The sequence below is a fragment of the Magnolia sinica genome, chromosome 17 (assembly GCF_029962835.1).
Source record: "Magnolia sinica isolate HGM2019 chromosome 17, MsV1, whole genome shotgun sequence".
Lineage (NCBI taxonomy): Eukaryota > Viridiplantae > Streptophyta > Magnoliopsida > Magnoliales > Magnoliaceae > Magnolia > Magnolia sinica.
This window is the reverse complement of record NC_080589.1, coordinates 37,100,805-37,127,917: the sequence shown is the minus strand read 5'-3', so window position 1 is coordinate 37,127,917 and position 27,113 is coordinate 37,100,805. Positions and strand designations below refer to the sequence as shown.

The window sequence follows — 27,113 nt, the reverse complement described above, 5'->3', positions numbered from 1 at the left end:
GTGTTTGTGATGGATGACCATGATCATTGCTGCAGTCTGCTTATTTCCATCTTGTGTTTATGATGTATAAAGCTGATTTATTTATTTATTTATTTTTTAATTTTAATTTGTTGTTAAAGATTAAATCTGCCACTCTCAAATACCGCATTCATTTAGGGTTGGATTAGGCCGTCCTACACCAAAAATCCTCTAAAATCAAGATCTATCAAACCCCTAAACTTTAAGCTCAAGTGGGGTCTATGCGTCCGTAAAACGTTGACGTCAACAAGCTGACGTGTCGCCTCTCAACTTGTATGTTGCGGAATGGCCTGATCTAGGCTCTGATACCAAGTAGGAGATGATTAGATGATTAGGGTGTGGAGAAAAGGGGAGAAGAGTTAGAGAGAGAAGAAGAGAAAAGAAGAGAAAAGAAGACAATTCGGAAAATGTTGTGTGTTAACCATCATGCCTTGACACAATGTTTTATTAGAATAGAACATAATAGTACATAGCAGGAGAAGAAGAAAGTGTGCACATGCACTTACATTAAAAGAGTCACTAAACACACACCACTAAACACACACACACACTATACACTTAACGCTCTATAGATAATCAACCTCTGCTTGAATCTTGTAGTTGTAACTTGTAGCTTATAGCCTACACTTGAAATAAAATATAAGAGAAAGATAGCGAAATGTAGATGTACGAATGATTGTTTTGAAGAGAGAGAGAGAGAGAGAGAGAGAGAGAGAGAGAGAATGCATGTAGAGAAATAATATGAATGAATGAAGAGAAATGGAATGTATGAATGTAGATTGTAGAGATGATTAGAGAAATAGAATGTAACTACTAAACTAAGTACTATGTAAGAGAGAGAAATGTAGAATGAAGAATGTATGTATGTAGATTCTAGAATCTAGAGAATGATTGTCTGAATGTAGAGAGAGAATGTAATGTAAGGGAAATAGAATGAGAGTGAATGTACAGAGAGAGAAATGTAGAATGAGAGCGCTTCTTCAATGTATTCTTGATCCTTTAATGTTGAATCCTTGATTGATCTTTGTAAACTTCTCTTCTTCATTGATCTTTGGAGAGGATTCGTAGAGAATAGGATTTAGACTTGGAAGTTGGAACTTGAAAGTAGGAAAGTAAGAGAGAGATTATAAGGATTGAGAGAGAGAGAGAGAGAGAGAGAGAGAGAGAGAGAGAGAGAGAGAGTTTGGATTTGTTCAATGTTGCAGATGGGGGATTTGAGTTCCTTTTATAAGCAAAAAGTGGAATTTTTGCAAAATTAATAATAATAATAATAATAAAAATAAAGTGGCAATGGTCAGATTTCTAATCGTTGGCAGATATACGATCGCATACATGGCATATGTGATTGCATATGCATTCTGATCTCATGGCATATGTGATCTGCTAACGCATTTGCGCACACGTGGTCACATTTGACAATAACGAATGCAACTAGTACAAAGTCCATACTAAGCTACTCTTGCTACCTGCCTTGCCTTGAAAAAATAGAATAAGGCATAAGCTAAAAACCCAGTGAGTAGATCTCTCGTGTGTGCAGTGCATCCTATGCCATGCCATGAAATTTACCAATACCTGTATATTAGAGTATGCCATGAATCCTGTATGCAATGCATTATGATGCAATGCCATATGATGCCGATAAACATGATGCAATGCAGCAAATGTAACCGCGTATGCCATGCCTCTAAGGTCAAGTATCCAACACATATAAGTACAAATAGAGTTACCATATGGAAAGCACCGAGAATAGAATTCTAATGTAGAAGAAATCTGTATAAGGGTAAGAGAGAAAGGGGAGAGACGGCTAGGGCAACTTGTGTTGTGTTGGGTTCATCTAAGACTAACCCATGCTCATATATATATATATATGTATAGGGAGCCGGTCTCCTACGAACTGTACCGCACGGAATTTATGTGAGAGCTTTCATGTACGCCGTAGGATGAGGAGAGCGGCTGGGATTCCACTTCGTTGATAGAGAGAGTCTTTCAAAAAAAGATTCTCCTCCACTCATGGACGTGAGAGACTCACGTTAAAGTCTTTCACATGAAGATCCTATGCAAGTATTCTTCGTGGAGCTTACTATGATGTTTGTGATAAATCTAACCCATTCATCCATTTTCTTAGATCATTTTAAGACATGCTATAGAAAATCAGATGGACACAAAAGTCAAGTGTGCCACACTAGAGGAAACATTTTTTATTCAGTCACCACCATTGAAATATTTTAAAGGCCATGAAAGTTTCTTATCGTGCTAATTTTTTATTGTTTTCACTTCATCCCAGTGGGAATGATCTTGTAAACCATTTGGATGGCGTAAACCGTTTGGATGGCATATAAAAATCATGGTGGAGCCTAGGAAAGTTTCAACAGTAGAAAACTCTTTCTCCAGTTTTCCCTCTTATATGGCCCACTTGACTTTTGAATCCATATAATTTTCGGTAGCATGTCATAAAATGAGCTTGGAAAACGGATGAACGGGATGGATTTATCAAAAACATCACGGTGGACCCTGCCTAGCATCCCAGCACTGGAACATCCTGTGAAGGCTTTAGCAGGAAATCCGCGTCCATCCGCGTCCCTCTTTGAAACGGAACGGAATTGGATTGGCTGGTGTAGCACACATCAGCTATATAGCTGTGGGTCCCATCATGAGGTGTGTTATATCCAAAACGTCCATCCATTTGGCAAGCTCGTCTTAATGCTTTAGCCGAAAGATAAGACAAATATAAAGATCAAGTGGACCACACTGCAAAAAGCAGTTGGGTATTGAACGTCTACCATTGAAACCCTTTTGGGGGTCACAGAAGTTTCTGATCAATATGAAATTTGTTTTTCCTCTAGATCTATGTATTTGTGATCTTATTAACAGATTAGATGGAAAATAAACGTAATAGTGGGCCCACCACAGAATACAAATTACACTTAGAATACGGATGCTCTGTTTGCATATTGTTGTAATTTAATTGGACCGTATGATTGTGTAATTGCATCTGTGATTGAGATGAACCAATCACTATTCAGCAAACTAGGAAAAAAGCATGAAAGTCGGGACGCTGTAGTGGACCCACCACAGAAAACAGTGGGGAAGTGATTCCCACGGTTGAAACTATCCTAATGCCCAACATAATGTTTATTTGAAATCTAAACCATTCAAAAGTTAAAAAATACGTGAAAGAAGGGAAAAAACAAATATCAACTTGATCTAAAACTTCTGTGGCCTTAAGAAGTTTTTAACGGTTGACATCACTGTCCCCACTCTTTTCTGTGTTGGGGTCCACTGGAGATTTGGATTTAACTTATTCTTTGAATATTACCCTAAAATGATCTCTCCAAATGGATGAAAAGTGTGGATACAAAACATACATCATGGATCATGGTGGGCCTACGGAAATTGGTGATGTCACTTAGTAGCAAGTCTCGCTTCTCAACCTTTCAGTATCTAATATGTAATTTGCGCTCGGAGAGTCGTGCTTTCGCAGACGATCCAGACTCCTGTGCTCAGCGTACTGAGTAAACTTCATGGGTCCACCATGATTTATGTATTTTTCCCTCTTCGTCCATTCATTTTACCAGGAAACAGTTGAATTGAACATCCACCTTTCGAAAAATTCTTGAGAGTAACATAAGTTTTGAATCAAGCTTATATTTGTGTTTTACCTTCATCCATGTTGTATAATCTTATGAATATGTTGGATGACAAATAAACATCACTATGGAGCCTATAAAGGGTATGATCCAATTGATCTGTGTATATGCTTCAATTATGGGCTCAACACCGTAAATTTCAATGGTGGTCACAAAATTCCCACTGTTTCCTCTCATGTGGCCCATTTAATTTTTGGAACCTCCTCATTCTTGGTCGCATAACCTAAAATGATTTCAAAAAATGGATGGACAGATTGGATTTATCACAAACATCATAATAGGCCCCACACAAAATCCTTTCGCATGATCTTCATGCAAAAGGCTTTCCCGAAAATCCTCTTGCAATTCCAAATTTCTCTCTGTGAGTGTAGGAGAGAGTCTTTTCTTCGAAGACTCTCTCTGCTAACGAAGTGGAATCCCAGCTGCTCTCCTCATCCTACGGTGTACATGAAGGCTCGCACAAAAATTCCATGCGGTACGGTTTGTAGGAGACCGGCTCCCTATATATATATATCATTGTTTTAAATAGCGGTAGCATGTTGCGTAGCGTTCAACCCTCCGTAGCGTGTAGCAAAATAGCGTAGTGTGTAGCGTAAGCTACACAATACTCCTATTTTTATATGTTAATATATATATATATATATATATATATATATATTAAATAGTAAGAAAAAAGCAAAAAATATAAATGTCACATTCTTCAAAATAAAAATCAACATACGCACACCACTTACACTCATACGCACACCACAGTGGGCCCACCGTAGAAAACAATGCAAATCCACCCCTTCACGCACCTTAGTGGGCCCCCACGTGGGCCACACCATAGAAAATAATGCACATCCACCCCTTCACGCACCTCAGTGGGCCCCCACGTGGGCCACACCATAGAAAATAATGCACATCCCACCCCTTCACGCACCTTAGTGGGGCCCACGTGCCCACATCGTAGAAAATAATGCACATCCCACCCCTTCACGCACCTCAGTGGGGCCCATGTGGGCCATACCACAGAAAAAAAGGTATAAAGAACAAAAAACCAACAGTAACCGGCATTTTAAAAGGGAAAAAATAAGGAAAAAATTGAAAATACCAAGTTATTTTCATTGTACATCGAATTTTTTTTTTTTAAAAAAGGAACGAGCATACCTATTTTTGTCTCAAGATGAGATTGAATCAGCGAAAACTGCAAATGTTGAAGCTCCAAAGCGAGCGGTTTGCGTTTGGAAGCAGTTTTTCCAACTCAAGATTGAAGAGTGGGGAGAGGAGCAATGTCAGCAGCGTCGATTTGCGCCTGACAGCAGATTTTCGACCTCAACATTGAAGGGTGGGGAGAGGAGCAGCGTTGGCAGCATCGGTTTGGGCCTGTAAGAAGATTTTCGATCTCCAGATGGAAGGGTGGGGAGAGGAGCTGCGTCGGCTGCGTCGGTTTGAGTCTGGAAGCCCTTTCGAATAGGGTTTTTTAATTTTTAATTTTTTAATTTTTTAAACTTTAATTGTGGCTTATGGTGTGAGTTCACAACTGTTTCATGTAGTGAAAAAAAATAAACACACCAGACAGGTAGCGCACGCTACCTGCGCTACACGCTATGTATTTGTAGCATATGCTATGACCCTTTTAGCGTGTGCTACAGGGGATAAACGCTATTTGCTACGCTACGAACGCTACTGAAAACACTGATATATATATATATATATATATTACAGACAAACACGCACATGCATAAAATTACATATATTTCCACACCGACGTCGATAACCAAATGCACCATGGTATATGGCTTCGCATTCCCGCCTTGTCGGTGGGGCCTAATGCACCATGGCCGATAAACTAATCCATCTGACAACCAGTAGCCAATTCTATTGCACTTCATCTTACCAGGCGGTCAACCTGAACCTATTTGACACATCCACCCGTGCCAGGCTAGTCAGACCTCTTCCGCCCGACCTCAATAGTGAGAGTCAAACACACCATGACTCATGTGTCCGCTCGGCCCAATTGTGAGGCACTCGATGGTACCAACGAGGTTTATGGAATTTCACCAACAGGGCTTAGTGTATTAATTCCCGCTATTAAACAACCATTTCGGTATTCTTGAACCACGAATACAATTGTGGTATTCAAACCATCATAAACCGTATCCATCGCATGGTGCCATGTATCATAAAGCGTCCATAATCCATGTGCATGTCACACAATGCACATCCAACAATGCAACAAACACCTCTTGATACATATGCATGCACCATGTGCCCAATCAACCAGGGCTATCATCCTCCATATAACATTTAACATAAACCGTGACCCCTCAATCCACATCTACCAATAGCAATCATGGTCCATAGGTCCATATAGATTCTACATCACAATAACCATGGCCCCTCAGTCCACGTATAGTCCACATCACAAATATTGTGACTCAAGTCCATGCAAATGATCATCCTGTGATTCATGATCATAAAGCCATGCATATGCTTTGCCACATGCTCCATATACACATGCTGTAAATTAAATCAACCGTGGTGTGTATGTATGCATGTCTAGTGTATCAAAATGCCATTGTGGAACATAAGTGTACTCGGGTAGCTCTACGGCAACTGTACAAAGTATGCATAATCATACAAGTTCATGCTCTCTACTTAGCACATCATCACATTTGGGAATCACATGATTTAATAGTTATTATATCCAAGTTAGTCCACACATTCTAGCATATTCAAGTATAGTGAAGCATCAAATATCACATGTCATGACCAGTGTTGTTGAATCACATATGCGATCATGTGCGATCGCACATACCTATGCACATATGCAATTGCACAATCGCATATGCGACCGTATATATATATATATATATATATATATATATATATATATATATTTGAAAATTTAAAAAAAAAATCAAAAAATAAAGAAAAATATAAAAAAGTAAAAAATATAAGAAACTAAGGGGAACTTTCTTAAGTTAATAAATAACTAATTTTACATATTTAAAATACATTTGAGAGAAATAAAATAAATTAAACCATGAATTAAACATCAAGTCATCAACATTCAACAATATAGTTAACAATTAAGAAGTAATAAAAAAAAATCAACAAGCTATTTATTTATTATTGTTGAAAATCAACAAGCTATCTACCTTGAAACTTGAAAGTGCTTGAATCTTGATCTTCCAACTTCCAAGAGAGGGAATGTAGGGAGAGAGAGAGAGAGAGAGAGAGAGAGAGAGAGAGAGAGAGAGAGAGAGAGCACTTGGAATTAAGAAATGTAAGAGAGTTTTGGGGTGAGAATATTGCAAATGGAGGAGGTTTGGAAGCCTTTTTATAGGATTATTATTATTATTATTATTTTTTTTTTTGCAAAAAATAAAAAATATAATGTGCCATGGCCAATATGCGATCGTATGCATTGCATATGTGATCACATATATATGCGCTTATGCGATTGCATATGTGGTCGCACATGACAACACCAGTCATGACATAGGAAATATTTATGTAAATTATGATGTACATGTTATAGAATGGGCAATTGTTGCCAGTGTTCGAATTTTCTCTGATATTATCGAATTATCTTTATTGATAACACTGGTAGCGATACCGATAACGTTGGCAGTATCGAAAATTCCAAGTATTAGCAATGTATAACTAAGTATCGCCAACGTATCAATATCGCTAATGTAATCATCAATATTTTCATCTATGTAAATTCTTAGAGTCACTTGTATTGCCAATGCATCAATATCGCCAATGTATCGTCAATATTTTTTACTATGTAAATACTAGGTAATGCTTATATCACAAGTGTATCGACGATATTTCAATAATATCACCAACGAATTGATATCATCTAAATTTTGTTTATTAGAAATTTTTTTATTTTAATATCTTTTATGGGCACATGGATGTATGTAGTATTTAATTTGTCATTAATAATATTGATAATATCTCGATATTATTGATATTGCAACATGCACGATATTGAGACCACAATCTTTCATTTCCTTTCCAATTGTTGATGATTTATTGGTGAAATATTATGTGTTGTTGATATTTTGCAATATCGATGGATGTTTGGATGGAGGGTCGGATGGCTAATTAGGTTGGATGGGATGGTTGGACTGATTTCTTACAACAACACATGCTTTTAAAGCCCCATTAAATGAAAACTTGTTATGTATGCATTCTTTTTTCAACTTTTTTATTTCTAAATATGCAAATATGTACATTTTAACATCTCCTAAAGTTTCGCTGAAAATTCCACCATTTTTCCCATGTTTCTTTGCATTTCCGATTATCAGCGATATTATTGACGATATCGATATTGTTTCCGTATCCCTGGCCAACGAAACTTGCAACGATACCAATACTTCGAATATTGATCGTTGTGAAGGTCGCAGTTCAATTTCCAATTATTTGTGCGGAGCTATAACGCTTGGGTGGTTGTATATTCTTTTCTGTTTTGTATATTCTGGCTTTGACCTCTCCTTTTTATAAAATTTAGTTATTATCATTCAAAATAAAATAAAATAAAGACACTCTCAAGCATTGCCATATTAAAAGGATTTGATTTTGGCATCATATAGGGTGAAAACCATCATGTGGAGTACCTTTATTATCATTGGAACCACCTCCTACTTCATCAGACAAACACATGTATAATGTGAATAATCATTGATAAAAGATAAAAAGAAAAATCCGTGAAACCAAATATAGAAACAATTGGGGCTTGCCCTCACACGTCAGAGTGAATGAGCTGAAATGGATGCTTGTTCTTTTTTGCTACTTAGAGGAAAGGAAGTCCCACAATGTTTTGATAGTTGACAAGTCTTACATTAAAAACTATTACAATTATTGATTTTTTCAGGAAACAATGAGATTAAATGGGTAAATTTCCTAGTTCAGTATGCCAAATAGTGACATGATCTTTATTGCTCACATCAAAATTTGAGATGAGCAGAACCATAGATTTAATTGTCAAGAAGATGAAGCCCTTGATCTTTATGACAACCACCAATCTTCTTCTTTGTTGTTGGATCTTGGATGATGAAATGAGATGGATAGAAAATGATGCAATAATTTAGTTGTTTGGTTAAGGCATAGATAAACACCAAAGTAGATGGCAAAGATGGTACATGAACAACTGAAGAAATATACGAGGAATTTGAAAGACGAAGGTCCCTTTACGAAGTGTGTTAGTGATGTAGGGCAACTAACCACTTGCTCTAAAAGCTCGGCTGAGCTCCTAACCCATGGGATGTGGGGCCTAGGCTATATGAGATAAAGGGATTGATTCGGCCGAACCGCCCTCGTGGGCCCCACATCACATGAGTTCCGCCTTACACAAGCCACCCGCATCACATGGGTGGGGCCCGCCGCCCGCCTCACATGAGCTGCCCGCCTCGAGTATGCCCCTGCATCCCACAAGCCACCCCACTCGAGCCCAGTGTGAAAATGCCGATGAGGAGTCTCAAACACGTGATCTCCCGCTCTGATACCACTTTGATGTGGGATAACTAACCACTTGCTTTAAAAGCTCGAACTGATAGAGCATGATGAATCAATCCCTCTATCTCATAGCCAAGATCCCACATCCCATGGATTTGGAGCTTGGCCAAACCCCCCTCGTGGGTCCCACATCACATGGGTTCCGCATCACACGAGCCACCCGCCTCACATGAGCCTCCTAACTCCCCTCATGGGCCCCTCATCACATGAATTCCACCTCGCGTAAGCCACTCACCTCACATGGGTGGGGCCTGCCTCACATGAGCACCCACTGCACATGGGCCGCCCACCCTAAGTGTGCCCCTGCATCCCACAGGCCACCCCACTCGAGCCTGGTGTGAAAATGCCCCTGCATTATTTAGAAAGGGACCCATTTACAAGTCTGATATCTTTAGAAGTAGGAGAGTAGAAATTGTAACTCTTATGTCATACCGTGATCTGATCCTCCTAAATCAATGCCCAATGAGGTCTGATATACATGGTTGGTGGTTGAAGATGTGCCTAATTACCATACTGGGTTAGCAATGGAAAGGGAGGCATGAATTGCTGCTACTTGTTGTTGGAGGTCTTTGAATGCTTCATCTCATGGGTTTGGGTTATTGCTAACTAAAGAGTTCCCCTCAATAATAGTTATATTGGCATGTGGTGTGATCAAAACTCTTTGTGCCGGAGACTTGGATTCAAAATCCAACAATGTTCCTCAGTATATCTTATCTTGCCACAATGGGCAGATTGAAATTTATCTTTTTTAATATTTCTTTGTCCAGTTCCTTGTCTCTTAACAAATTTGGAATTTGTTGTTAAGGCCAATTTCTTAGGATGAATGAAATTGGTAAAACTTGCAGTGGTGCTTCGAGAAGCCTCTCCTTCAAGATTCCAAAGAGGGTAAGGATTCTCTCCTAAGAATCTGTGCTGTTTGAGGTTAAAATCTAAATGAAGGTCAACAAGAACAATATTTTAAATAGTGGTAGCATGTTGCGTGGCATTCAACCCTTTGTAGCTTGTGGTGTAAATAGCGTAGCATGCAGTGTAAGCTACACGATACGTCTATTTTTTAATTTTAAAATATGATGAATACGTAAATCGAAAGGGGAATATATATATATATATATATATATAAATGCCTAAAAGATTATTCATTTTTCAAGTATAAGCATGTTTAAAAAAGTTATTAGTTATCATTTATCAAAAGCTATATATATATATAAAGTCATAAACCAAATAAAATAATTATTACATCAACCACTTTAATTAATAATGTCTAATTGAAAACCACAAGTCATAATTCACAAGTGTGAAAATAAATAAAATCCCACAGGTTAAAAGTGTTTGAAGTACAATACAAATGTTATCTATACAAAGAGGGGTTTTCGAAAACCCTTTTTCTTTTTAAGTTTAGTTTTAAATTTTTTTTAGCATTTGAGTTTCACACCAACTTTAACAAAGGACCACCACCATTTTAGGTGAAAGTAAATAAAGAAAGGTTTGGTTTAACTTTACATTTAAAGTTTTTTTTTAATTATTATTTTTTTAATTTACACAAATTTTAACAAACAAAACTTCAAAAAACAATAAAATTGTAGTGTACGCTACGAACGCTACACACTTTGTAGCTATAGCATACACACGACCCTTATTGTGTACGCTATAGGGGATTTATGCTATTTAACTACGCTATGCTATGTAGCATATGATACCACTATGCTACGAGCGCTATTTGAAACACCGAGTGAGAAATTTGAAGAGACAAAGTTGACGTATTTGTTTCTTCTTTTGTTTAGGTCCAGATTGTTGTTAACAATTATCTAATTCTTCCCACTTTTAATAAAGGCTTGCAAAATAATTTTCCATTGTTCTGTTGCCTTGTGGAGGTTAATCAAATCTTCTTTCTAGGAATACATTTTGTTAATTTTTTCCTAGACATGCTTGGGAATCATAAAGAAAGGATGACACTCTACTAATGTTAGGTTGCATTCAATTTAGGAGCTGAAACATGACGAGTTAGTGTTTGCTTATCAATCATCATAAGCATGATTGCCAACTTTGGGTGGTTTCTTAGTGCCGGTAATATGCCCTATCTTTTTTCATACACATGCATGCATCCATGCTGCTTCCGACCATTCTAAGTAATTATTTCCATAATGTTTCACAGAGGTGATGGATAACGTAGGTTTATCACTTTGTTCCTGGCAAACTTTGGGCCTTGTGATCATGCCCTAAGGGATTATCGATTGCAAAAGACCACAAGTTCTGATAATGAAGGAAAATGTCTGGATTTGGAGTTATAAATCTGAAAAATTTGAAGAAATCAAGTGTAAAAAGTGACAGAGATACTTTTGATGTCTTTAGGGCCATCAAATATGAAGTTTGACAGTTAGGGAGCGCTAAAGAGCCTTCCTTGAAGTCGTAGGATGAATAACAATGAATTTCGTCGTTATTGGAGTTGGAAGGGGCTTCTGATGGTGTTGGTGGGGTTAGAGGAAGCTTTTTGCATTGCTGGTGTTGTTAGAGGAAGCTTATGATGGTGTTGGGGCTACTAGAAGTGGATTTTGGTACTACTGGTGGTGTTAGGAGAGGCTATAATAGAAGAAGGGTATACTAGACTATGCAGAATAATACATGGAGAAGGCTATGATGGATCGGAGGTCTTTGATACCATGTGGAAAAAAAAGCGAGGAGGTAAAGAGAAGAAGAGGGGAGGGGCCTTAATACATTTTTGCACCATACACCCTAAGAGCTCTATTTATAATTCAATGTGTTTCAAGAGATAACTTAAAAATGGTATGAAGGAGATATACTTATTACTTAATCTCCCTAAAATACCTCCTAATCAACACAAAAGTATGTTATTTTGAAGTTGCACACACAATGTTATGTACACTCTCGCTATATTTCTCACATACACCAAGAGTACTTATACTCTACAATGTTTTAAATATCGTTATCGTGTAATGTATCACACCCTTGGGATATGGATACATATCGGTTATCGCATGGGTTATATCGATTGTATCGCATAATGTATCGTTGTTCTTGGGACACAAGGGAACATTGGGAAATTGGTCTTTTTCAATGAAACTTAAGGGATTGTTGAAAAAACATCAATACACTTAGAAATAAAAGCATTACAAAAAAAGGTGCACATTATAGGGGTTTACTTTGTATGGGGTCCTAATATATGCGCTCTCCAACTTAACTGATGCAAGTATATTCATATAATTTATAAACGTAAGAAGACATGTATGGAAACACAAGCAATGCATCCACAAGTATAAAAAATAATCACTAGATCAGGTTACATACATGTTTAAGTTTGTGTTTGGATACAAAGATTGCAACTGATTTGTGAGAAATTGAGAAATTTCGATTTTTCTCAATTTTCCGCAACTTGACCCATCTCCCCCAAATCTCGAAATCGAAGTTCCGAATCCATGATTTTTCATGGAAAACATAAAGATCATAGATTTGTAACCATTTGACACTAGTTTAATGTGATTTACAACAAAAACATGGATCGAAAATCGAAAATGCTCACTGGATCGAATATGTGGGATATATCGACACTATTTTTGCGTTTTGTATTGCACAGGAGGGATACAAGATATATCATGGGATATATCGGCTGATATTGTCGATATTTAGAACACTGATACTCTGACATTGTTTGCATTTGAACATTTGATACTCACGTACTTCAATTTTGATGTGATGTCTGTGTCTTGATCTTTAGTATTGTGTAGATCTCATATGTGACATGCCTATGCATTTATGAGCATCTTAAGCTGGAATGTCTCCGACCTCCAGTTTTTGCATAATACAATTTGTGATCTAGAACTGCAAATATTAGTGAGTCCCACGTGAAGAATTTGTGATGACCTGGCCCATCTATTTATGTTGACCATTTGTTTTCCGACTTTAATTAGACTATTTGCTTTGAACAAACTGTTAAATTTAAGCCTTTACATGCATTAAATAGCAAAGTTTTTTGTTTAGGTCCTCGTGAAATTTGGCAAGTTTCAGGTTTTCAATGGCTTCACTTTAGAAAATTTTTACTGTTTGATTTCAATACTTAACAAAGAATTTTTAGTGAAATCTCTTTAAAGCTAGTTTGATTTTTATTTGCAAAGATTATGTTTTTATTTTTAATGTTGATTTGGCGTTTCAGAGATTACTTGGGGAATATTTAACATGGTTACAATCTAGCAATGCACGTGAAGGGAGGCGTTACAAGGAATCTTTTGAAAAACGATGGCCTGCAGTTGTAAAGCCACAAGACTCGACACCTTCAGAAAGTTATGAATTGATGACAAAGAAAGAGGACATTAGCTTGCAAATAATAGAGAACTTCAGTCCTAGTGCTGCTGCAAAACTTCTTGATCAAGAACTACGTGAAGTGGTGAGTTTAATGTTGGTTATAAATGTGCAGTATAATTCTTTACGAACTATTCCTTTGGTGGTCTCCTCTCATTTGATGTTTTTTCTGCTCCTCTTGTTTGGTTGTTTTTATGGTTACCATAAATTTGTTGATCTACTCGTCCACTCGTCTATAATTGTCTATGGAATTCAGTATGTTAAATATATAATATAATCTCAAAGAAATTTACTCTGTAGCATTTGGTAATTGTTTGTAGGCTTTAAAAAAAATCTATACCATTAAAATAAATAAATTGAGCCTCAAAGGGGTTTCCCAAACTACAGTGATAGACCATTATTATTATGGTGCTTGCAACAGGTTATGATCACTTGACCACCGTCATCTAACTTGTGTTAGAATCATTGATGTCTCTATTTTCATTCACTAATTCTATTGTTTCTCCTACTACATAGATTTAGTTAAAGACAATCTTGTCTTTCTTGTGGACCTAGGTCATTGGCAATAAAACCTTATATCTTGAAGGAAGTGTGGACCCTACATTGGTAATGTTGAGTCTTGTGCTCTCTTCCCATTTCCTACAAATTTACTCACCTTGGTTTCCATCTTCACACCATAGGATATATTTTGACATGGACATTGTTTTGACGCTTAGCATGTGCAATGGTGTAAAGTTCCTTTTTTTTTTTTCCTGTGTTTTCATACCAAACATTTTATTATGGCCATAATTGTTAAAGACAAAACAAGATTCGTAGATCCAAACCCCAAGTATTTGGAGCAAGGCTATGATGATAATGTTGATGTTTATGGGTTTCCAAAGGCGCTAAGGTGGGTGCCTACTGATTGAAGTTGTCAATATTATGTTTACCAAACATAATGTGGTTTGAAATAACTATGTATAGTGCATGTAAATTAGTTTGTATCTATTCATTACATATGCAATACAGGTGTATAACTATACAATCAAACATTTTAATGTAAGGGATGTTAAATTCCCATGATGGGGAGGTTAGTAACATTCGCAAAGCTATAAATTGACAAGTGTGATGCCCAATCATTGATGCAAACTCTCTTTCTTCGCACTGAGAGAGAGGGAGGGAGGGCCCTTTCTCCAAGAGCTTTTTCTTTTCTTCTTCTTCTTCCGCCTCTTTCCTCTCCACTATTTGGGAGAATAAAAAAACACAAACTAGGGCTGGACGTTTAGCCCCCCTTCTTATTATTATTATTATTATTTTTTTGAATACACAGGGTGTCCCCACCTCTTTTTTGAAGTGAGACTAATCCTTGTGGATACACACAATCACCCACAACCATGTGTATCGGGTAAAGCCAAGGAGGGGAATCAAACCCTCACCTATAGGGAGCAAACCTACGGTGAAGACCATTCGCCCCCCTTCTTATTTATATTAAGCAGTGTTTTAAATAGCTATGCTACGTAGCGTAGCTTAGCCTTAACGCTACATAGTTCATGAAAATATCTTAAGTTGTGTGTAGCTTACGCTACATGATAATTCCATACTTGACACACTACATAGACTACGCTACACGCTACGTACCTCACATTACAACTCACAAGTTATTATTCATTAAAACATTAAATCAAATAATATTTTTAATGATTTGTTGCATTTTTCTATTTCCAATATTTGATGCTTTTAGTAAAAATAATATAAGTAATAGTATTAAATCCATTTTGTTGCTCTTTCTTTACCTTTATACTTAATGATTACCCTTTCCTATTACTTTAAGTTGCATTTGGTTGCACCAAATATCATGAAAATATGTTGAATTTCATTATTAATCAGTCTAATTTGGTGAATATCATGGAATTAGTGCAACCAAGCGCAACCTTGATTAAAAATCTAGAAGTAGCATGTAGCTTATGCTACACGCCATGTAGCTTACGCCTCATGCTTCAGAGGGGTGAACGTGAAATAGCATGTAGCTTTCGCTACATGCTATGTAGCTTACGCCTCATGCTTCAGAAAGGTGAACACTACGTTACTAACTATTCGCTATTTACAACGCTAATATTAAGCGTTGTCTTAAATTTCATAAAATACCCTTGGAACCAAGGATGAAGGAGGAAAAACAAAAGATAGAAAGATAATAAGAGCAATGAGAGGAAAATAAGAGACGACTCATGGTCCAGAGAGAGAGAGAAGGCCCACAGTCCAAAAATATACTTGTCTACTTGGACTAAAGGAGAAAGCCATATGTATTCTTATATGGGTCAAATCATTGCCTCCAGGAGTAGTGATGCTTTGTCGGATGGTTGTAGCCAATAAATTCCTTACTTTCAAACTTCTTCAACACTGACAGTGACTAATGGACATTTACCTTGAACGTTGATAAAAAGTGGCCCATGATTGTTTGACGTAGATCACTGACATGATGGGTTTCAATTTAGATAGAATCTCTCATATGTAAGATTCCAGCTAGTGATTAAACAAAAAAGATGATTAATGAAAAGAAAATACAATAATTGTTCACACTCGACTAAAAAGCCTGCCAAATATTCTATTGATAGGTAACAGATCATGGGATTTTTGTTGTTGGGCTGTTGAAAGTGATGCTTGCCACATCCCTAGGTTCGAACATCAAACCATGGCTCGTATTTGTACACATTGAAAAATCTAATGTACCACACAAACTCTCAACGCAAGCATTGTATAATGGAAGCATTGGTTGCTCCTTTGGTGTGCCCAATTTTCTGCACTTTCAACGGCCTTCTCCATACATTTTCTTTGTTGCATCACCTTCAATGATTTATCTTCTCCATACCAGAACATTTGATAAGATGTGTTCTCATTTGTGTTGTACTGGACTTGTTTTGTGCTAGGTGTTTTGGACCAAGCTCTTTTTGGTGCCAGTTGTTTTAGAGTGGACTCGTTTGTGTCAGGTGTATGGATTGGACCCTAATACCTCGTTGGCCTTGTGATTGTACTTGTTTTTTCTTTGTTGTCGGAACATCTAGGGCCATCATATAGTAATGGTTGAACTCCCAACCACTGAAAGTGTGTATCCATCGTAAGAGTAATCGGTGAAATCCCGATCATTGGACGTGTTGGTAGATCATTAGTCAATCGTTGGAAGCGCCAATCGTTCACTTCCTAGAAAACAAAAGTTCCTGCTCTCCTCATGCCACTCTTCGTTTCGTCGCCACATCACCATTGGAATCTTCTTTTGCTTTTGAATAAATGTAAATTGTATAGAGAGTGCAAGTGATGTATTTACAGTTATGTACTTTTATGTGCTTTTTGGTGTGTGCATGCACATTTTTGTGTACTCCTTTGGAGCATGTTTTTGTATCTCTATTATTATAATATAAGGTGCATGGGGGATTGTAACCCTAACACGCGTACAAGCGTATTCTTCAAGACTTCTCTTTTCTCTCTTTTAATCTCCTCTCCTTCATTTCTTTTATCTTCTTCCTTAAATCTTTGCAACCCGACTAATTGTACCTTTCAAACTCAAGTTACTTCTTTTATAGTACCTCGAGCTTGGGAGAGGTTGTTAGAGTAGATTAGGGTAATCTTCTTAAATTAGAAATCTTCTATATTTGTTTAGAGGTGTCTGTTGAGGTCTCTCCACAATATCAACAATTCTCCTATCTCTTTCGTATATTTCAGTTATTCTCAGTGAAATAAATAAGTTACAGTTTCCATAATGTAGTCTCTGGTAGTTTAATATTCTTCATGTGCATGGCTTCAAAGAAGGCAATTAAGCATCTTTTAGTTAATTGCAACTCGGCATGATTTGTTTCAGAATATTTTTTAAATTGTTCAAGGTCTCCTAGATGCCTCAAGGAACAATACCAGATGTATCAAAATTTGTAGTAGTTGCCTGTTCATGCTAGAGGGAAGAATCCTATGGCAATTACACCATTTGAAATGATAAACAACCAAAACTTCGTGAACGAGGATAAGATTTTTCATCAATCTCTTTGCTAAAATCAGAGGATGCCTTATTAATTGGGTTCTTGCGAATAATGAATCTAAACGTTTATTGCATTTGAGTATTTCGAATTGCCAAATGACAATTAATTTGGCTAAAGGCTGTAGGCTTTAGGCAACATAAATTTTGTTTGGTGGATCCATTGACAATTGTGTTGGAACTAATCTGTAGGGGGTACTTTGGTAATCCAGATATATCCAGGCCTAGATGTAGTCTTGAATATGTGAACTGTGTCTTCTATATCAACAACCCCCACCCCCGGGTAGAGGAGTCAATTGAAGCAAAGTTTAAAGCATTTATGGTGGTCTTTCAAGTATTTGTAGTGTCATATTCCGGTTTGCAATTAGAGGAAGACAACTCCGTGAACATCTCGTTTTGTACAACTCATGAACAAGCGGAAGGAGGTTTCCTTTTATCTTTGATGAAGAGACTTGGTCTTGAGATTCAACATATCATTATTGTTCGTTCCTAGGGATGCTATTATCGTGTTTGATGTAGGGTATCCCAAATCAGTTACATATCGGCCAATACGTAACGGTAACGGCGGTTACCGTTACACGATATGGGGATGAAACAAGGTCTAGAAAAATCGAACTGAAACGGCCGTTACGGGGTCGTAATGGCCGTTACAAGGCATACCAGCCGTTACAGGCCCGTAACAGTCATTACGAGCAGTAAACCTAAAAGAAAATAGAAAAAAAAAAGAAAGAAAAAACGAACTTGATTTTCTTCTCCTCCTTCCGCGCCTGGTGCGGCTCCCTCTCCGCTCTCTCTCTTTCTTGTTCCTTCTCGATTTCTCCTTCTCTCTTTTTCCCTCTCATTTTTTTTTTAAATTTTTCCTCCTCATTTCTCTCTCCTTCTCTCTCTATCTTGAAAAAAATGAACAGGTGGTGTGGCTGTTTTACAGCCACGCACTATATTTTGTCAAGTAGTTTGCGGAGCATGTCGCTTAGTGCACTTGCACTATTTTAGTGCATGCAGTCCACCTTGATTTATGTGTTGTACTTGTATATCCATTTTGCCCATCAGTTTTTCTTGATCATTTCAAGGCATGGTCCCTAAAATGAAGTAGATCCTCAAGTGACCACACGGTAGGATTGAATGCCCATTGTTAAAAACTTCTTATGGCCCACTATAATATTTATTTACCATTGAAACTGTTGATAAGGTCGCATGGACCTGGATCAAGGGAAAACACAAGTTGCAACTTATAAAAAAATAATAATAAATAATACTAATAATAGAAGTTTTAATTGTGGGAATTCAATCCCTACTGTGTGGTCCACCAAAGATTTGGATTTGCCTCATTTATTGGACCGTGCCCTAAAATGAGTTGACAAAAATGGCATGGATATAGAACAAATGCATCAAGGTGGGTCCTATGTTCACGGTGTCATTCACTAGTGGTCCACCTGAGGTTTAAATCTGCCTGATTTTTTGGTTCATTCCTTAAAATGAGTTGGCAAAATAGATTGACAGCATGGATATACAAATACATTAAGGTGGAGCCAATTTCAAGGCCTCACCCACTAATGGTCCACCTGAGATCTGGATCTACCTCATTTTAGGACCATGCCCTAAAATGAGTTGATGAAACAGATGGACGTCATGGTGGGCCCCATGCATATGGCCCTAAAAATTATCCATGAGGCATACATTAACTCAAAATTAATAAATTAAATAATGGCACTATTGTTGCCAAGTCACAATCCCAAAATTTAATTGTTTAAGCGATTTTCACTGTTAATTGCAAACACTTGTTTTTTTGAAATAGGATCATTTGATATTTTTCATTCTTCACTATTCAATAAATATCCACCAATCCATTAGTGAGATAAGTGCTAACAGATTCCATGATTTAATGTTGATTTGGGGTTTCGACTGGTCCACCAAATCAACTCTAAATCGACAACACTATTTACTTAAATATAATTTCAAAATTTTTTCTTAAGATTTATTGGGAAAATGATGTTAATTTGTTGGATATATAAATTACATAATTAGACACAAAAGTCCCTAGATTGTATGTTAAAATAAAATGTACACAAGTCACAAGGTATGTAATACACCAATACCTACAAATATTAGATATTTTGTTATTAGATTCATTCTAATGAATTCATATTGATATTATATAGTTAGATAATTAAATATAAAAGATCTCTAGCCAATACTAGGTTGTCAAATTCATAAATTCATCAAATAGCCCGATACTTCATTTTCACTGAAGATTGGACTGTTACTCTACCGTAAACATGCTGAAAATTATAAATGAATGCATATTTGGAATATTTATAATTTTCTGGATTTTGTGAATATTTTTTCAGAATTTTTGGAGCAAAAAAAAATTTGACCGTTATAGGCACCGTATCGGCCGTTATGGTTCCATATCAGCCGATACGGGCCGTATCTGTATCGGTAATGGTGGGGATTGTTACGCCCACCGTTACCGCAACTGTACACCTTGGTCTGATGCTCTGCTAAAGAGGGACGTTGGTGGGACATCTCATGTATCGGGAATCCATTCCCTCTAATCTAGTTCTCTTTTCTTTAATAATTTCTCATTATCCATCCAAAATAACTATTGCAATCCAGAGGTTCAAGTTTAAAAAGAGATAGGGTAGTTATTGTAGGGAGTCTAGGAGTTTCTGAAAACATATTTGAAAGGTTTTTTGACTTCCAATTTAGGAACTTAAAGTCTGGGATAATGTGCTTGAGTTTGGATTCTTTTGAAGATGGTGCAAATGCTGCATTTCACATTGTGACAGTGTGATATGTGCAAAATGGAATGTTAACACACACAAACACGTGGATGTCCATCATCAGATTTCCTCCTCTTAGAGATAGGTTTTATTCTATTTGTGGCCACCTGTGCTTCCAGTGTACATTTCATTCGAGAACATTGAAAAAAACACCTCTGGTTATCTATCAAGAGATTTCCTAGCTTAAAGATTACATGGCTGATAGCTAAAGCAAGCCATATGGTTAGGTCCAGTGTTTTAAATATCGACGATATTGGCCGATATATTCCACAATATATCTTGTATCCCACTAGTGCGATATGAAACACACAAGTAGTGTGATACATCTCACATGTTTGATCTGGCGAGCATTTTCGAATTTCAATCATTTTATTTTCTGTAAATAATGTTAAATTAGTGTCAAATTATTACAAATCCATGATTTTTCATGTTTTGCATGAACAATCATGGATTGGGAGCTTCGATTTCGAGATTTGGAGGAGATGGGCCGAGTTGCGGAAAATTGAAAAACATCTTCTTACATATATAAATTATGGTTCCATATCAGCCGAGATGGGCCGAGTTGGAGGAGATTTGGAGGAGATTTGGAGGAGATTTTTCTTTTGCTTTTGAATGTATCCCTTGTGTTTCCACACATCTTCTTACATATATAAATTATATGAATAGACATTGAATATACTTGCATTAATTCAGTTAGACAACACATAGATTAGGACCCCATACAAAGAAAACCTATTATGTGTACTTGTTTTTTTATAATGTTTTGATTTATAAGTGTGTATTGATGTCTTTTTTAACAATAACCGAAGTTTCACTTAAAAATTCAACCAATTTCCCATTGTTTCCCCATGTTTCCAACAACGACAATACATTACATGATAAACCGATATATCCCATGCGATAACGGATACGTATCCGTATCCCAAGAATGCGATGTGTAACACGATACTGATAAATGTTATGCATCATATTTGAATATAGTTGTTTTAGTTCAATTGGATAACGCATAGTTTAGGGCCCCTATACAAAGGAAACCTATTATGTGCACTTCTTTTTTGAGATTTTATGATTTAAAAGTGTATATTAAGGTCTTTTTTAATAATCCCTTAAGTTTCATTAAAAAATTCAACCATTTCCCCAATGTTTCCCCATGTTTGCCAAAAAGTGCGATAAATTACACGATACAAACGATATATCTCATTTGGTAACCGATACGTATCTCTATTCCAAGGGTGCGGTACATTGCGCGATAGCGATATTTCGAACAGTGGTCAATCTGATAGTTGATGCCCTATTTTAATGTGAAACAGCAGTAACTTTGATTTCAGTAGTCAATTCGTTCACTTTTGATGTTAGATATGAGCATCAAGAAGCGAAATAGCATCCAATGGTTGTAGCTGCAATTTCAACAATCAGATTGGGCACTTGGGAATTCATATCTGACCATCAACTGAACCAATATATGCCAAGGCCATGATTTTGATTTTAGTGTTGATATCAAAAGGTGTGTGGTCAGATCTGACAATCAGGAGGACTCGTGCGGTTAGATCTGATCACCAACATTCTGAATTGATGTTCAATGGCCATAAGTTCGATTTCAATGCCTGACATGACCATCATGAGGCTGAAAGATTTTAACAATCTAGCTTCGATTTCAGCAGTCAGATCTGGCATCAGAGTGACCAAATCTAATGATTAAGAGGCAAATAAATTTCCCACAGCTATAGCTTGGTTTCAGTGGTTAGACCGAGCACTTTTTCCATCAGCTATGACGTAAAGAGGCCAAATAGGTTCCCAGGGGCCATGACTTTGATTTTAATTGTCTGATTGAGCATTTGTGCAGTTAGATTTGTTCATCAAGATGCGGAAAAGATGTTTAACAACCATAACTTTGATTTCAACAGTCAAACTGAGCAGTTACATGTTCAGATCTGACCGTCAAGAGGGCATGATTTCCAACCGCCATAACTTTTATTTCAATTGTCAGATTGAGAACTTGTGTGTTTTGATTTGGCCTTTAAGAGACCGAATAATTTTTTAATGGCTATAAGTTCCACATTAAGGGTTGTGATAATTTGTACACCATCTCGTAGAGATGCTCTTGGGGTTCTGTCAAGCAGTGTTTTAAATAGAAAATAGAATGTAGCATAGCGTTCACCCCTCTGAAGGGCGAGGCCTAAGCTCCATAGTGTATGTACTGTAAGTTACATGTACGTTACACGCTATTCCTAAATTTTTAATAAAGGTTGCACTCAGTGTTTTAAATATCGACGATATCGACCGATATATCCCACGATATATCTTGTATCCCACCTGTGCGATACGAAACACACAAGTAGTGGGATATATGTAACGCCCTGAAAATCGGGGGTCGAGCAGAAGCTCAACTCCCGAGTTCTAACACATCACTTATGCAACATAGATGATGATGATTAAATGTTGTCCGTATTGGTGTATTAAACATGAGTGAGATTATACCAAATCAGCATATCATACTCCAAAGACAATTAGATTTCGCAAGCGGAAGACTGTGATATGTATATAAAACATATAAGTGATTGTAAGTCCCCAGAGTACGAACGTCACCAGGTTAAACAGTTACATGTGTAATTCCAAAATATGCAAAATGGTAAAGTGTAATGTCATCTATCCATATCCCTGTAGCCCTGATACGCAACTTCAGGTCTACATAGTCCCGCCAAAGAGTTGCATGTAAGAGAACTCCTCGTCATCATAGAAGACAGGCCCTATCTCGTAAGCCTCGTCATCACCTGAAACTACAACAGAGTCTGGTTGGTGTTTTAAAACACCGTCCCAGAGTGGGAGTGAGTGATCAACTCAGTGGAGCTATAAGGCAAAGGTTAACATGTTATCAATTCAGTTAAGCAGTAATGATAAAGCAATACAACAAGCATTTATAGGTACTCTGGTTAATGCAAGGATGATATGAGTTAATGATGCATGCCCTTGCCTACACTCCTTCTGCGACATCATCTCATGATCGCGGTATGCACCCCTTCCTCTGTGCTCGACTTTAACGCCAAAGGCACATGCAAATGCGGTGCATGTGCGTGATTAACCAAGTTCTTAATTAGACTCATTCATACAGCAGGTTTGAGAAGCTAAGGTATCTCTCTTTATATCATTAACCCAACAATGATCCATCTAGGGTCGTCAATCCTAGTTTATCACATACGATAGGCAAGTTCGCGAGTTTACACTATAGGTTGCTACGGGAGGCTCGTCACCTCAGCGTAGGCTTAATTCGCACTCGAGGTCACTACGAGGGGCTCATCATCTGATCGTAAGCCTATTTTATACTCGAGGTCACTAGGGGAAAGGCTCGTCACCTTAGCGTAGGCCTATTTCATACTTGAGGTCACTCCACCAATGCCCTACCAACCAGCAGTCTATTTTCGAAGGCTCGTCACCAACCCGACTGGGGACCACAGCCAGTCTGCGCCAGTTTAGGCCGACAACTCGAATACAGTGTTCCATACCACCGTATTCGGCTCACGAGTTTGGGTTGCTCACTGGTCACTACGGGGAGGCTCGTCGCCCCAGCATAGGCCGACAGTTCGACCACGGTGCCCCATACCACCATGCCCGGCTCATGAGTCTTAGCGGATCGTGGTACCAAGGTTAAACGGGCTTTACATTGATAAGTGGTACCTTAGATTCAAGCAGTAGCGTCTATACATGATAAACACACAATAGGCCAATCGGTTTATTAGACAAGTTTGACTGGTACGAGCGTACGCTGAATTAATCGACATGGTACCACTGTCGACAATCATCATACGACTCGGATTCATCGAACGCATCAAATGTGGCAAGACTAATTTAGCCACTAAACAGGAATTGTTACCGATTGCCTGGACTATGTAGTAGTCCTAATCATACTCAAACGCAGCATATGAATACACGTGATAATCATACAGTATTTAACAGTCGATTCAAACATAATTCTTATTTGAGCATTTCAACAAACATGTTGAGCATGTTATCATAAATATGCATTTCACCCATAATTCACGTAGTAGTAATATAGATTACATGAAGGGAACTATATGTATGGATAAGTTAGTTGAGAATCTTACCTAAACACCCTTATTAACTGACATTCATCAAACAATTTCTCGTTGAGACATTTTATCAAACACATAGAACATATCATTATACATAAATCACGTAGTAGCGAGATATATTACATGAAGGAGACTGTAACTATAGATACGGAAATTGAGAATCCTATCTCAAAGCCCTTATTAAGTACGTTTCAACAAGTAACTTATCATTCAGACATTTTATCAAACACTTAGACTACACATATCACATTCATGTAATAAATTAGTTAGAACACATATTATAGCAAATCCTTCCACATAGGAGATGCCACACGTACAACAATCATGTCTTCCCAACCATCAATCATAACAAGCACCAATCATAATTCCACATTCATTCAGACATTTCAACAAACACATAGAATGCATTATTTTCAACATAGTTCATATATATGTGTAATACGCGGAAACATCGTATTTAAGCATGTGTGATAGCAATCAAGTCAGTCATAAATCATTAACTGACATTGAAAGCCTTGAAAACCATAACCTAAACATTTATAGTCCGCACCTTTCGTCGGTAAACCCGCATCGAACTCGATTCGTACACGTCTCCGTCTACAAAACAATGGTTACCTAAATCACGATATAGGTTAGCTATTTCGTTTAATCCTCTATTTAGATTACTAAAACAAGATTAGGGTTAGTATTTCTTACCAAAATCGTAGTTGGAATGGTTCGTGTAGCGATGGTGGGGAGGTGAATTGAGGCGTGGAGTTGTGGGAGTGAATCCCAGCAACAATCTCCAGGAATCCCTCTTTTCTCCTCACTCTTTTTTCCTCTTTTCTCTCTTCTCTCTCCTAGGTTTAGAGAAATTCGTATGAACTTATATAGGCCCAAAACTGACGCAAATGGCCCCATGGCCATGGTATACTTAGGTTATAGCCAAAGGGCATCTGTTTCGAGCTAACGGAGCTCATCTGGGGGTCCATTACCTGCACACGGTCAGGGGCAAGTTCTCTTACAATGGATCTAAGCCAGGTTAAGATTTCGGTCCGATCGGTTTTGTGGATCGACCGTGAAGGACCCGTTTCAGTTCAACGGCTATCGTCACCCGATCAGGGCCACAAGTACACTGACCTGTGTAGGAAAATTTTCCTGATCCAAGGGTGTAGTTGGGTACGAATCTGACGGTCTGAAACCTTAAATTTAGCCCACAAGCGAACGGCCCAAATCACTTAAATCTAAGTTCATTTTCTAAAGATATTCGCATTTCCCACACACTTCACTCGGGGCTCAAGTTGTGTGTTTCTGGATACTATTTGGACTTGATTCCCACGATGCTTGTCAAGCCCTGTAAGGCGGTCATAACCGTATAGTTTCGCGGTCAGCGGACTTTCGACGCGCGGTCCAGGTCCGATACGGAGTTTCAATGTGCTCCCGAGAGCAACTAGGTTTTGAGATTGCTCATAGGTTTTTAAGTAATGTTGAGTTAGTGATTTTAAAGGTTTTGGGTCTTGTAGTTTGTATAAAAAGTGGTTCAAGCTAATTCTACTGATTATTCAGTTTAGTACTTAACTAAATTATGCCCTAATTACGACAGAATAAGGTCCTAGGGCAGTTCTACGCCCCTTTCTGGCACTTTTAATTAGTATATTATTTTAATTGTTTTTCTAGTGGTTCGTCATCAAGTCTACTTCATCTTTACCAAATTTTATTAGATTTCGTGTTGTAGAAAAATTCTAAAAATTCTAGAAGCAGCAACTGTCCAAACTAATGATTTTCGGACAGTTGTCACAACGACCTATATTTAACTATATTAAAATTTTTATTATATTTTTCACTTATTTTTATATGAAACTAGACTTATTGAGCTTCAATCTGGCTTTTGAATTACCTAAATCGGAGTTATATTGAGGGAGATATGACTTTCTGAAGTCGGGCTGAAAAACTGGAGAAAATGGGCTGCCTGGCCCGCTGGCCAACGAAGTATCCCTGATCCGGCGATGCCATCGCCGGTCCCTGTCCTGTCTGGTGGTGGTTTCGCCATCCGATATTTGAAACGGGTGTATTTTGCAAACCGGAATGAGTTATTTGACATGTAATATATGATTTTGGGGAAGGAGAAGCCGATCTATCCAAATAGCCTACTTAATTCGTGAGATTCCAAAAGGTTAATGGTCAAAAACCCATTTTATTTATTTATTTACTATTTATAGTAATTTTTAGTTTTAAGTATTGTTCTTCATCACCTAAACTTTAGGATTTGTGTTTAATATGAAAGTACTTAGAAAAATTTGAAGAATAAGGTGGTGAAATGTGAGATTTTGAAGGAAATGGGTTAAAAATGGATTTTAGACTTTGGGATTGAGTTCTGAGAAGTTAATAAGGTGTTATGATCAACCTAGTGCCTAAGGACGTCCATCGCCAAGTTGGGAAAAATCCGGGACGTTACAATATATCCCCCATGTTCGATCCGATGAGCATTTTTTTTTAAAAAAAAAAATCCTTTTTTCTATAAATCATGTTAAATCAATGTCAAATTATTACAAATCCATGAATTTTCATGTTTTGTATGAAAAATCATGGATTGAGAGCTTCAATTTCGAGATTTGGAGGAGAAGGATCGAGTTGTGGAAAATTGAAAAACAATCAAAATCAAACATGTATATAACCTAATCTAGTGATTCTTTATTTGCTTTTGAATGTATTGCTTGTGTTTCCACATGTCTTCTTACATTTATAAATTATATAAATAGACTTTTAATTTACTTGCATC

The 27,113-nt window shown here is 37.4% G+C and overlaps 1 protein-coding gene across 3 annotated transcripts in view; it reads left to right on the top strand.

The window, feature by feature from the left end:
* LOC131230969 (probable transmembrane GTPase FZO-like, chloroplastic) overlaps positions 1-27,113 on the top strand; it is a 126,105-nt gene that overhangs the window by 64,191 nt on the left and 34,801 nt on the right. For all 3 annotated transcript variants that reach the window (XR_009164154.1, XM_058227002.1, XM_058227003.1), the window contains exon 9: positions 13,342-13,572. Coding sequence is in view for 2 of the 3 variants with exons in the window: in XM_058227002.1 (XP_058082985.1) it covers positions 13,342-13,572 (231 nt within the window). In the remaining variant the exon portion in view is untranslated. The remainder of the gene's footprint in view (positions 1-13,341; positions 13,573-27,113) is intronic.